The 14,647-nt window shown below is 35.3% G+C and overlaps 1 protein-coding gene across 8 annotated transcripts in view; it reads left to right on the top strand.

Annotated features, from left to right (window-relative positions):
- The window catches only part of ZFAT (zinc finger and AT-hook domain containing), a 116,204-nt gene that overhangs the window by 80,791 nt on the left and 20,766 nt on the right, over positions 1–14,647 (top strand). For 3 of the 8 annotated variants that reach the window (XR_016465353.1, XR_016465355.1, XR_016465356.1), the window contains exons 16-17: positions 10,363–10,608; positions 13,263–13,372. Coding sequence is in view for 4 of the 8 variants with exons in the window: in XM_090138028.1 (XP_089994154.1) it covers positions 10,363–10,602 (240 nt within the window). In the remaining 4 variants the exon portion in view is untranslated. Of the gene's footprint in view, positions 1–10,362; positions 11,496–12,899; positions 12,970–13,262; positions 13,373–14,647 lie in introns of those variants that run through there. The other 5 variants (XM_090138028.1, XM_090138029.1, XM_090138027.1 and 2 more) reach the window with 3 other exon arrangements.

The raw sequence follows: 14,647 nt of genomic DNA, 5'->3' as shown, positions 1-14,647 counted from the left end.
CAGCTTTTTTTTTTTTTCTTTAACACTGCATTGCTTTCTGTGGGATATCACTCATTTGTACCTGCTACTTTGTCAGGTTTTAATTATGCTGAGTTCCTAATTGTTAACCTTGAGGTGATCGTAAGACACGTTCGTATTTCACTTCCCCACTGGAAAATTTATTCCACACTCTATTCTGTGACCTTCAGCTTCTCTTGTGAATTGTGAGACAAAAAATTCATTCAGGGTGTCAGCAATATATCAGCATCATCTGTCACTGAATTTCCATTCCTGTTCTTCAGTGGCCTCTCTAAGTCCTTGCTTAGCTGCTTGGTTTCATTATTTTTTTTTTTTTCCGTAACATCATTTATTGTTCTGATTTTTATGCTGTTATGTTTCTTTTTTTATGAAGAGCATACATAACCTATTTTTTTTCATCTCTCATTTTTGGCTGGCCTGGAAAATTGCTTTCATATTTCTATGTTTGCACCTAAAAATTTCTTATAAATGCTATATTAGTAGGACATTTTAAACTTTTTTTTTTTTTTCTTCTGTGAATGTTACACTACATTATTGCAATTTTTTTCTTTCTTTTCCTCCCTGGAACTTTCTGCAACATCTGTACTCCTCTTTACTTTCACTTGTAAATGTGCCATTGACACTTTATCCCTGAAATTATGTGAATCTAGATAGTACCTACTGATAAGGAGCCCTCTTCATCCCGTAGTATTTCCCCAAACTGCATGTTCAGATGTCTTCTCTGTGCAGTACTTGTAGTGTTTCATGTTAATGCAAGACTTTTGCCTGGAGAAACAAGCTTTGTCTAAGTCCTTCTCAGTTGACTGCTATATGTCACGTATATAGCTAGCTCTGTCTGGTATCTTCTTTTTAAATTATTTTGTATTAATTCACAAGCAGAAAGGTTACGGAGTTTACAGTGTTCTATTACATTATTTCTCTGAGTTTTATGTGTTCATATTGCTTATATATTAAACCGTGAGTACAAATTATTATGCAGCTGTACTCAAGATCAGATTTTGTATTCAGAGCTCCCACCTCACGTATTGAGTGCTGAGAAGAAAAAAATAATTCAATTTTGACTATGGAAATTTTATATTTGTTGTTCATAGGAATGCTTTTATAAAAGAAAATAATTTCACAGCATAACAATAATGAATCCCAGACTGAATCATTATTCATGATATGACTTTTAAAAAATGTAAATAAGTCCTATCTAGCTTGGGTTATGATTGGGAAATGGAAGTTGATGTTAGCTCTGATAGTGCTATGTATGTGAGTCCTTTCAAAGGTTCTGTCCAGAATCTGAAATGTCTTCAGCTCATTCTTGCCTGAGAGCCAGTATATTAGATTATTATCAAGATTAAACCTTTTTGGTGTCTAATTTGGGAGAAATTCTGTCATTTTGTTGTGCTATGAGAACATACAGCTGATAAGGAAGGTAACGCACACCAAATGCCTGGGAGAAAACCAGGATCCACTTGTGAGGTTCTGCCATTATATTTTGAAATTGGCAAAAATCCACAGTAAGGCTTTGATCACAGCATGACACAAAAAGAACAGTTTGTCAGTTTGAATCTATTTCAGTTACTAGTGATCAAGTCTGGATTACTACAGATAGTGATGGTATTTATGGCATAACGTTCGAGATATTCTGCACTTACTCGAAAAAGTAAGGAGGAAGCGTGGAGTGGTACGTTTGAAGGATTGCTAGGAAACAGACTAATAAATGCTTTAACAAAATAAGAAACATCCATAGTGAATGGTAAAGATAGACAAGAAATTGGACATTTCTCCAGAAACACAGAACAAGCAAGGAGTGTTTGGCACTGTAAAGCAAGTCACTTTCGTTTCTGTGGATTTAATTCTCTGTGACGCTTAGCAGATGCCATTTTACCTTCATGCTATAGGGTTGAAACGAATATGTTTGTGTTTTTGTTTATTTTGCTAACAGAGCCCATTCAGTTCATAATTTATATAGGTGGACTGTATTTTTAGCTCACATGTTAAATATAGAGGCAGGATTGGAGGATGAGTAATCATGCCAGTATCACAGCCACACTTGATTAGCAGTGTCTGCAGATGTGTTTTCAAAACCTTTCAATTACAAACTGCCTTGAAGTATGACTGCATCTTTCAGTTAGGTGCTACATCAAACAAGGATGCCAACTAATTCTGGAGGAGAAGATTGTTCTGTGTTAAGCATTTGTTTGATATAAATACCATGCTTCTTGTGAAGAACGCTTCCCTCACAAATGCACAGTCCTGTTAAATTATTTTTTTAGCAAAAAAGGACTCTGTCATCATGTCCTGTCTGTAAATGATTCTCTATGGTGGCCAAATTCAAGGTATATTTTGTTGGTTTCACAAAGCAGACATTCTCGAATGCTTGTTTCCTGAATGATCTGCCTTGATCACAGCATCAGCAGAGTTGTCCCTTTTTGGACTGCATCCAGCATCTCTCATTTTTGTTATAGTTGTTGCTCTTCCACTTCCAGTGGCCATGAGCAGGAATGAGTAGTGGTAACTAGATATATTCTGTTTCAATACATGCATTTTGTGTAAAGGCAGGGTGTATTATTTTTATAAAATCTCTTTGAAAGCAAAGATAGAAACCATGTAGAATTCTTAATCCAAATCTAACCTTATGTTTTTGCCTCAATTTAATAAGCAGAACAGTAGATTTTTGGATTTCTAGTTTCAGTCAAACTTGTAGATCACTATACTGTGGTATTCAATTAAGTTTGGTTGCACGTTATCTGTGTCTACTATGCTACCAATATCTTCTGTTTTTATGTAGATATTAGTATACAAATGTGTTGTTAATTTGCTTGTCTCTAGACCTGAAATATGTTTGGAGTATTTTTATTAGCACAGAAGTTATTGCTCTGATATGAGAAACTCATCAGCAGATGATTATGTAAAGCTTTAAATCTTGTCCTCAGTATTATTTATCCTGTATGAGCAAGTTACTGAAATCCCTTTTTATTCAGAGCAAATCCTGTCTGCCTTGTACACAGAAAACCGCTTGAGCAGAGCAGCACTCTTTGTCCTAACAAAATCGAATCACTTCCTCCTCCAAAATCCAACTAACCTTTTCCCAATGTATTTTTCACCTCTTCAAATCCCCGTACTTTTCCTTAATTCCTAATTCTCCATAACAATTATACCTGAGTGAGCACTGCAAACAGAATTTTTTTTCTACAGTCTTTCTTGTAGCACAATGGCATGTGAAAGATTTAGTTGAAGATTCAGAACTTCAATTCCTAAGTAATACACAGCCGTTTGACTCTTGCAATCTTTTTCTTCATTGATGTTTGGCTATTTGGCCACTCTAGACAATCTTCTCTTATCCCATTTAGAGATTGCATCACTCTTCTGTTTTCCTGGGGCTATAAAACTACCACTTCAAGCTCCCTCTGAAGAAGATAATGAATATTATATTAATATATATTATATTAATTAATTTGTAATTATTTTTATTATTATTTTTACTACTTTCTGACTTAGTGGCCCATCTCTCATTAGCTGCTAAGATTTTGATTTCTACCTTTGATCAGTCCATGAAGGTTTAATTATTCATTACCTTTTCTAAATAAGTTTCTTAATGCCTTCTTCCGTATTATGGCCAGGAAAGTCAGTGGTACCATGGGGTGCATTAGAAGAGCATGGCCAGCAGGTCGAGGGAGATTGTCTTCCCTCTGTACTCTGCCCTGGTGAGGCCACATCTAGAGTACTATGTCCAGTTCTGGGCTCCACCATTAGCAAAAGATAGGGAATTTCTTCAGAGAGTACAGCGGAGAGCCAAAATGGTGGTTATGGGCCTGGACATCTCTCTTATGAGGATAGGCTGAGAGACCTGGGACTGTTCAGTGTGGAGAAGAGAAGGCTGAGGGGATCTTATTAATGCATATAAATATTGAGAGGAGGGAAGTCAGGTGGATGGAGCCAGGATCTTTTCGGTGGTATCCAGCAATGGAACAGGGGCTACAAACTGGAACTCAGGAAGTTTCATGACAAAGAACTTCTTTACTTTGAGAGTTGTTACAGAGCACTGGAACAGGCTGTGCAGAGAGGTTGTAGAGTCTCCTTCTCTAGAGAGGCTCTAAACATACATAGGTGCTTTCCTTTGCAACATACTTAGGGAACCTCCTTCAGTGGGTGGCTGGGTTGAATGACTTGCAGAGATCCCTTCCAACCTCTACAATTCTGTGGCTGTCCTTAGTTATGTGGATTCTTAATGAAGAGCAACTTGTACCTCATTGTCTTCAAAAGTACAACACCACCAGTTATCTGTGGTTAGGCTGTTGGTGTGTTGACTCTGCTGCCTGTTACATGAAGGTAGAATCATAGAATCACCAAGGTTCGAAAAGATCTCCAAGATAATCCAGTCCAACCATCCACCTATCAGCAGAATTCCCCAGTAAACCACCCCCCCTCAGTGACACATCAACACGTTTCTTGAATGCCTTCAGGGTTGGTGACTCCACCACCTCCCTGGGCAGCCTGTTCCAGCGCCTGACAACTCTTTCAGAGAACTTTTTCCTAATGTCCAATCTGAGGGTACCACTGTCACGTTTATATTGTGCTCACCCATCTCCTTTTGTCTGCTTACTGTTTCATGTTTTATGTTGAAATTATAAGACCTTTGGATGTGAAATACTTTTTGCACTTAGAATACCTGATAGAATTCAGATCCTGGTCCAAATCAGTATACTAATACTAACAATGAAGAGCAGCTATTGGCTCACTTTCTCTTTTTATCCCATTCAAAAACAGCAGACAAGAGTGATCTTAGTACCTCTGCAGCTTGGAATTCAGCTCTATTCCTGAAAAGGACAATAACAAGTTTTCAGCCTGGACTTCTAAGTACCTTGATCTTAAGAGCAAGTAAATGAATTGTTTCACTAGCCATACATATCTTTATCAAGCTTAGGAAAACACTGGTTTTTCATGCATTTCATACTTTGTTTTAGTTCCTTTCATCATTTCATTCTGTGATCTCTTCAGGCTGTGTAAAATCCTACCGTGGCAACAGCCACTTTTTTCAAAGTGACAGCAGAAGTAATGCATAGCAAGGATTACATATCAGTTTGCAGATGATCACAGGATAGAATTTTATAGCATAACACATCTTCAAAAATAAGCATCTAATAATATTACTATGGCTGTCATGTCAACAGGTACTGCATGTTACACTTCAGAAAACAGTCTTATTTTAATCTGGCTCTGATTTGTACCTACTTGATCCTTGTTACACTGTTCATCCTGAACTTTTGTTAATACATAGAGTTATATATGTGTTGATTAATAAGACTGACGTTCCTTTAGCACATGGAGCAATTTATTCTTTATCTCAGGGATGCCAGCAAATAAAAGTGTTATTACGGGCAGATGTCCCCGTTTTCTTAGTTTCTGTGAAGTTCTTGTCATCTGCATAACATACAGATAAAATCTCTTGTCAACATCAGTGCTCTCTGTTAGAACTCTTGGAATTGTGGCAGTGTTGCCTTATTTCTTCAGAGGAAAAGCATTCCGCCAGACAAGAGATGTTGCCAATCGCAGTCTCTTTGTCAGAATTTATTTGACCAGCCAATGGATGAAGCTGATTAAAAATCTACTTCACCAGTGTGAAGATTTATTTGCCACTTTGCATTTTTTAATTTTATATGCATCTTGAGTCTTGTATATTGAATTTGCCTGTTATTCTGAACTGAGTGTTCACCAGATTGTTTTTGTTTTGTAGCTCTCTATAGAAATTCTATATAGATGATCAGATTACACCATTTTTCTGTGCATCTGTGTGTTTTTCACACAATATGTCTGTGTGTAAACCAGAACAGAGAGTTCAGATTATTCAAATGGCACCGAACAAAATGGTAGAGGCAGTCCAGCAGGCAGCAACGTGAGCTGGGGCATCACACAGCCAGGTGCTCTCTATGATCTAGAATGCTTATATTCACTTTTTGTTTTCAGATTTTCAGCTGATAACTTGTACGTTTACTTACTGTGGTTTCTTACAATGTAAATAGAGTCATCTGTAACCTACTGTAAGATTCTGAATTCCTGCAGTGTCTGTTTAACTTATCTTCTTCATGGTAACCTGAAAGGCAGCATTCAGTCTGAAATCAAGGCACAGATTCTGCAGAGGATTTTGAGTCAAGCTCAGCAAGGCTGTTTTAAACATGTGAATCTGGAATTCCTGCTGACAGCAAAGAAAAGTGTAGATACTTGTTATTTCTCTGAGCTATAGAATAAGAAAGCAGGTTTGGCAGTTTATGTATTTCCTTTTTTCCCCTTTTTTACGGTAAGGAAGAAGTATATTTTGACATATTAATGGTTTGAGTTAATATATCTCAAAATATAAATTACTTGCTTTGTTTTATAGGAAGAAGTTCCTCTAGATGTATCCATTTTTTGTCATTTAGATAGTCCTCAGATATTTGCATTTAAAACTTGAGATAATTTAGAAATCTTGATCTTTTTATAAAGACATGGGGGCAGAGGACCCACTTCTGTGAGGAAACACTTTAAGCCAGTAAAGAACATTTATGCAGGTACTGAATTGATTTAGTATACCAGCTGTGTGTGGCTTCAGATTCTTGCTGCCATTCTCTAGTGAAGTATACGCAGTCAGATGCTTATCATCTGGCTCTTGAACAGAAAAGAAATCATGGATGCTACTCTTCCAAAGATTTCAGTTGCCAATAAAAAGAACTGAGTGTAGTAACTTCATTCATTCTTATGGCAGCTGTCCCACTGTTTCATCGGTTTGAGGGATGTAAATTAACATTTTGAAATTATTCCTTGTAGAACAATCTAACAGGAACTGAGCAGAAGCGTGTAGACATTGAACTGATTTGAAATGTAAATATCCAAAATAAAGTGGTAATTTGTTAAACTAAAAGGATTACAGATAACTGTCCAAAAAAGATACTGGAAGCTAGAAACACAAAAAATAAGGACATCAGTCTTCTTTACCTTGCTTGACAAGGACACAAATCCACATTGATAAAGGTAGATAGGGAGGTTAAATGAACTTTCTTTATTGGCCATTTTAATTTCGAAAGCATATAAAGCTGAACAAATATTAGATTGTTGTTATTTAATTGAATGGGATTCTGGTTTCATTTCATTTTCATGTCAACTGTGATTTGTTTTCCTTTTTTCATTATGTGTGTACACTCACAGAACTACTTTTACAATTATTCATAGCTCTGATTTAGAGTGACTAAAGTGAGACCATACAAGATCTTTTTCAGACTCTGTTGTGCGTTCTTGCAGCTCTTAGCAAAGTAGTGTAATTTTTCTGGCCTGAGGCGAATTGTCAGAGGATTATGTATCATGCACTAATACTAGAGAAGTTACTGTGCATTACTTAATTAAAAAGCCAACTTTTAGACATCTCAGTCTGTACGTTTTTGAAGATCAGTAGCATCAAGGACTCTATCTGTAAGCTGATTTAAGAACAAGATGTTAGATTTTAATTGCCTGACATTTTTAACCGCAGCTTCCTATCCAACTCCACTTTGGTCCACCTGTTCTGATCTTCTTAGATCAGATGTTGTCGATGTTGTGTGGAGCCTTCCATTTCAAGCAGGAGCCACCACTGAAGCAGGTAGCCTCAGGAAAGAGAATGAAACAGTTACGAAAAAGGGAGTGCTGTCTGAATTCACAAAAATCTTAGTGTTTAAGCAGCAGCTAGAGTAGTTGTTTTTGCTGCCAGGAGCACAACATACACTGCTCTGAGGTACAAGGAGTATCAGGAAAAGGAAAGTGTGATGTTTCTTGTCATGGTTTAGTTTGTTGCATTTTGAACAGGAGCTCAAAATGTAAAGGGTAATTTTTGGGATATCCATTTTTCGCGACACCATAAATTTCTTTTTCTGGAGGTGGTTGCAAGTTTTCTTATGTCAAGACAAAGCATTCTACATCACACAACTGTGTTAGATGTGTAACCTTAACAACAGCTGAAGCTGTTTAAAATAAACTGCAGTTAAAAGGTTCAGGTATGTTTGATAAAAGATGCAGAACATGGAATGGACTTTATCATTATCACATATCTTTATCCGTATAATCTGAATGCTGTGCAATAAAGCCAGAGTCAGCATCAGTAACTATAATTGTGCTGTTGAGGTAAGGTAAATGGCATTGGTAAGATTCTCTTTAGAAGTTTGGTCTTTTACCAGTTAAGATCCACTTACATTTCATCAGTACTACAGATGTACTTGGACCTCTGAATAATTTAACACCTGAACATACTTGTTATTGTTCGAGAAAAAGCCTTGTAAAGCTTGATGAATTGAGTGAGAGTTCAAAGTGATATGAAGTCCTGCGGGGTATGTTTGTGTCTGAAATCTTCCTGCTCTGTCAGATACTTAAAAGGTGGAAGAAAAAAAACTGCAGAAAAGTCAATATACAAAAATGGGAATGGTTGCTTGGGGGAGTGTAAAAAAAAAAAAAAAAAAAAATCTAGAAAAGAGAACAAAGAAATGGACATACAGAATTTCTCCTTGCCACTCTCTAAGGACTCTGCCACACTTCACTGCTGTTCTCCCTGCTGTTCCCACTCTCCTCCTAAGCACCAGTATTGGACTCCAAGAAATTCTACAGAAGTTCATTGTTCTAATAATACTGCTTAGAAATCAGTGTAGTACAAAGGAGAATAGGAGAACTTTTGAATCAGTTTCTAATTTAAAAAAAAAAAAAAAGCATGTTACAGATGTAAGTGTATGTAATTTAGTGGACTGCACAAAGAGTGGAATCTATCATACTTATTTTTTAAAATCTCTTATGAGTTTATTGCTGCCAGGAGGACAACATACACTGCTCTGAGGTACAAGGGTTACACTGAAATCTAGTAAACTGATAATTTATTGATCCCGTGTTTTCTTCATATTTCACTTTGTGTGATTGTTGGAAATGCCATCGAGTTTTGCTTTCTGCCAAGGCATGTAGGTGAATCACAGTTCCGTGTTCATGCTCTGTTGTTGGTGGTATATATATATTGTTTATGATTTATGTGTAAGTTGGTGATTTATAGATTCATTTGATGATGTGAAAAAAGTATTTCTGTAGAGATTGCTCCTAGAGATTCAGTCAGCTACTTTCTTGCAGTGAGAAATAAACATCATTTATCTCGAGAAGTTCATTTCATAAAGCATTTTGTAAGCCTAAGTGAAAACGAAATAGGCCTTAGCAAGAACTACCCATTTTCCAAATAGGAAAGGAAGAGAAGACCTAATTAACTGCATGTTGCAGATGCAAGTGGGTTTGGCATTTATACTCCAGCAAATGAAACAGCCCTCTTCAATGAACAAGGGGAGTGGTGTTATGCTGAAAACACCTAACAGATGCATTTGTGTGTATTTTGTGCGTGTAAAAATTGCTATCCCATTCTGTCCCCAAAATAATGTTATAATTAGTATGTGTTAGAATCAATTTCCTCCTCGTAACTTAGTCTTCTAATGTGTTGTTACTGGCCTGGAACACTACAATTGATGGGTTGTATGGATCTAGTGAAGAGTTAGGTTTTGATCTTGAATACTGAGTACTGTTGTCTTGGTATAATTTACAAATAGTTGAGTTCTATTAAATTTAATACCAAAATCTGCTGCACATCTTTCTTTTTTGACAAAAAAATAAAATGCTTATTAAAAGGAATTTTCAGTTGCTACTATCAGTATTCTTTCAATAATGTAAAAACTGCTACCTCATAAACAGGTGTTAGGGGTGCATTTCAGTAAAACTTAAATTTCACAGTTTTCTAATAAATTAATCCATTATGTTTTGGTTACAGTGAGTGTTCTTAAAGTTTAGAATGATTTTTATTTATTAATTTATTTTTTACCTCAATGAGCAACAATCTTTTGGGTTTAAAAAAAAAAAAAAAAAAAAGTGGGAATTGTTCTGTGGTCTTTTGGTGTCCATAGCAGGGGAGTTGGGTCCAGATGATCTTTTAAGATCACTTTCAACACAGGCCATTCTGTGATGACTGTAGATGTCTTTTATGTCTTTTAATGCGGTTTTGAATGGATTCTCATATCATTGGTACTGGAGGACTGTTTACTTTTTTGGTTTATTTAAATAAGAGCAGTTTTGAGTAAATTACAGGTGAGAGATTAAAACTGTTTCAGGAGACATAGTTTCCTATAACTTTGTAGTTCTCCATGCATGTAACTGAAATGATGGTTTACTGCTTTGAGTATTTTGTCTGTCTAAGCACTTATTAAAATTAATTGCTACGAGTTTTGTGTAAAGCTTTCAAAAGTTTCTGATTTCTGTGTTGTATTTGCATTAATCATCACAGTAGCAGTTATTTATTGGAAAAGTGAAACTTCTGTAAACACTTCAATTTCTTCCTAGGTAAAAGAAGAGGAGCAATCAGCCAATCACACTTTGATGATTCAGGAGACTCTGCAGCAGGCCTCAGTGGAGCTGTCTGAACAGCATCACCTCGTAGTCTCATCAGATGAAGTGGAGGGAATTGAGACAGTGACTGTCTACACACAGGGTGGAGAAGCTTCAGAATTCATAGTTTATGTTCAGGAAGCGATGCAGTCTGTAGAAGAACAGCCTGTGGAGCAATCTGTGCAGGAGCTCTAAAGAATGGTATTTAAATGGGATGGCTACTTATTTGCCAAAGCCAAAACTTGTATTTCTTTTCCTAACACAAGCAAAAACAAGCAAGCAGACAGATTTTTGGTTAATTTGTGAGGTAGAACCTTTTTACAGATATGGCTGGTTGGACTGTATCAGTAACTTTCAGTACAAAACTACCTTGGACTTTTTCCTTTTTTTCCCTGGAAAAAGTTCCTACTGTGAGGAAAAAAATTATTCTTCCCCATCTAAGATCTCATATCATTCCTGTAAATCTTCAAAATACTGTTTTCTCAAAATTGTTGTATACCACAAAAAAAAAAACAAAAAAAAAACATCAAAACAACAAATTGTCTAGAAAAGTCCCTCCATCCCTCCTTATAGATACTAAGTTTGCGCTTGACTTCAATGGAAACAGGGTTTTTTGGTGTTTTTTTGTTTGTTTGTTTTTGTTTTAGGAAAAATTAGTAGGACTTTTTATTCTGAATATATGCTTAGAATGCGTGCGCAGATTTGTAGACCTAACTCATTCAAAGACTCAAGATTTAGAAATATACCACAGATATATTTTAATTTGTATTTGTGAGTTGATTGTTTGGGAGCTATTTAAAGCCATATATGATAATTCTAGGTACCAGTTATTTTTTAGATACTTGGATAATGGTAACTCTTTCCATCCCACTGAATAAAGAACTGTTCAGTACTATATGATGAAACCAAATGTTTGTCAACTCAATGTATTCTGTTTTTTAAAAAAATATATTCAGATTATTTGTAAATGCTATAAAATGTCTGTTCATATATTTTAAAAAGATATTTGTAAATATGGCTGTGTGAAAGAACTTGTACAAAAAATAAGTAAATACTGACAAAAATTTAGATATTCTTAATTATAAATGTATATAGTTCCAGATTTTTCTTTGTGAATTTGAATTGTTTGATTTAATATTTTTAAACTTGAGCTATAAAAGTTACTAATTAATAATAAAATTGTCATGTTTTCATTTAATGCACTAATTACTTAAGTGTTTACTTCCTTTTCACAGCTAATTAAAGAATGCTTTTTTTGTACAATTCTGGCAAATTATTTGTCCAGTAGTAGTTTCTAATCAGGAAAGTAATGTAATGAAGCTTGTAGGAATTATCTATGTAACTGAACTTATTTATGGGCATTCTGAGTGAAGAAGTAGAGAAAAGCTTTTAAATACATTCATGTAATGTATTGAGTTTGTTGTCTACTTCTTGTGAATCTGTTTTTTTACACGTCATACAAAATTAAAGTGCAAACATTTTGTGGTAGATTCTCCCTTGACTCTGGTGATGTGGTGATAGGGAATTTAAACTTGTTAGTGGAAAACAACTAACCAAATATTTCAAAATTAAGCAATGCAAAAATAATTCAACTTCAGTGGTTGCTACATTTCTTCTGCTTAAGTCTTGAAAGTGTGTAAGACGTACCAGGGATGTTAGATTTGCAGGACAGATATATATATATATATATTGCCAATTACTGTAACTAGCTGGGACTGGTTACATGTCAGTGTTGACTTCAGCAAATTTGATTAGATGAAAAGTGTTCAGTAACAATTGTAATACAGAAAATGATGCACCACATATGCCAACTTGATTAATCTGCAAAAGAAACTTGTTTTTGTAAGTTAAAATGCAGTGTTGAACTGCAAAAATAAGTCTATTATCTGAAAGAGAATAAAACAATCTTGAAAGGTTTTCTTAGAATTTATTGAAATTAGCCAATTTGTAATTAATTCACATTTGGAAGAGCATCTTGATCATATGCAGTAACAGCTATGTTTTTGATGTAAAACTTTTCTGAATCAGTTCAGCAATGTATTATCTGACTGGGGGGAGGGAGAATGTAAAAGTATTTTGGTTCATGCCATTCAAAAATTCTGAAGTAAATTATTTCCAGATAGATTCAGTAATTCTCCTTATGTGAAATATGTCAGTATTTGGAGAAAAGGGTTTATTTTTCTTATTTTTCTCATTTTAATTCTAGTATGTCATAGCCATGCATGCCAACTGAAATTTAAGGCTTGATTTGCCTTTTGTTAAATAGGACTAGAAGGACCATACTTCCTGATGTAGTGAAGTTTCTTCCTCCAGAACATTGTACTAAATTTTATGAGTTCTATTTCAGATAAATTCAGATGTGAATATAGGTAGTAGAATTTCCAATTATAAAGCATAAAAATGTGTTAATTTCTATAACCTTTTTATTTAAGAAATAATTTTCAGGTGCTTTCTTAGATGCTATTATTATTTTTTTCCCCAAATCTGCTTAGAAGTGCAGTGGTTGGAAGCCAGCATTGGAACAGACTGCCCACAGAAGTGATGGAGTCACCATAACTGGAGGTATTTTAGGATGTGTAGATGTGGCACTAAGGGACAGGATTTAGTGGCAGACTTAGCAGCGTAAGGAGATGGTTGAACATAGATGATCTTGAAGGTTTTTTCCAATGTCGATCTTCGTATGATTCTAAGACAGGAGATATTTTGGGCTGTGTTGAGCACTGTGTCTTGATTTATTATCTCCATAATTATTACATTTTCATATTTTTAGAATATGCAACAACTGTAATATTCCTGAGGAGGTAAGTGCTTCCTCTTTAATGTAGGTCATGTCAAAAGATTTGTCTGTCTTTCAGAAGCAAGTTACTGAAAGAAGGAAAATAGAACTTTGTTTATACCAGTCACTTGTTCTGAGAGGCCCCAGATGTTCAGTTGACTTCTGTTTGGATTTGAAACTACCAAGAAGGTAAGAATCAGCTCTTTTGCTTGGGAAGGTCTATTTCTGTTTATCACCTAAGCAGCAGAGATTCTTTACAGTGTAGACTGTCTTAATAAATTTCTTTAAATAGAACATTATCTATTATTTAAATAGAATAGAATGATCTTTTAAAGTTACAAAGTTCTGACTTCACATACAGAATCTTGATGCTTCAGTGTAGAATTTAGTCTTGCTGAAAGGCAATTAAACATCCTTTTACATTTCTTTATGTCCTATCACAGATTGGGTGTGTGCTCAACAAATATAAAACAAACAAACCAAAAAACCCCCACCAACTTGCATGTCAAGAATAAGCAAGTACCATGAGCACAGTAGGGAAGAAAGAGAGTAGCAGAAATTATATTGCAGATATTCAGTGATTCAAAGAAATGTTTTGAACTCTATGTGGACAGAGAATTTGGTATGGAAGGGAACTTTCTGGTGCTGTACTTAACTGCAGAATCAGAATTTGATTTTTGGATTGAGCTCCTCCTGCTTGCCTACAGAGGTTTATAATTTGCTGCACCACTTGCTGAAGCTTCAGTGAGGTTAATGAAGATATGAAAACTGACCCCGTGAGGAAATTTAAGTACTCAGCCATTCTGAAAATCAATTTCTTAGAATAAAAGCACATTGAAAATTTAAGATTGACCAATTCAGCAGAACTTTTTTTCAAATTTACATCATTTGTGGAGGCAGGAGGTGGTCTATCAAAGTCTTATGCTTGAAAGCTGTAAAGCCCTATTTAAATGTCAAGTCTTATTTCTGTAAGAACAATGAGGTTCAGCTGAGGTCAGTGCAACTAGTATTGAGTTGAAAAGAATGTTGACTTTTGTTTTGCAGTTCTTTTCATCTGAAAATAATGATTGCTATCAGAGTGCACATAGTGAAGCAGAGTAGAACAGATGCTGTACACAAAATCACAGTGATTGTTTTTATTTTATGTTTATTTTGTTGATGCCACATTGCAGTTCCAGCTTTTTGGAGATACATTTGAGCTGTATCTGAAATGTTAAATGGGGAAGGATGTGAGTTCATTTACAGGCCTTATCACTGGTAAAAATGTGCTTTCTTTAGGTAATGCTAATATTACAGCCTTTGCTCATAACTTGACAAACTGCAGATGTTCTTTTCCCTTTTATAATCTGATCACAGTGAGGTTACTGAGTTGTACTGTACATGGCTTGACATCTTCTCAGTTTACATTTCCATCTTTTACATTGTTAGCAGACATCATTTCCATCAGTAGTCCTACTCTTTGTC

The sequence above is a fragment of the Phasianus colchicus genome, chromosome 3, assembly GCF_987193195.1.
Source record: "Phasianus colchicus chromosome 3, bPhaCol1.hap1.1, whole genome shotgun sequence".
NCBI classification, from domain to species: Eukaryota; Metazoa; Chordata; class Aves; order Galliformes; family Phasianidae; genus Phasianus; species Phasianus colchicus.
Note: the sequence above shows the minus strand (reverse complement) of the source record. Positions and strands in the feature narration are given on the sequence as shown.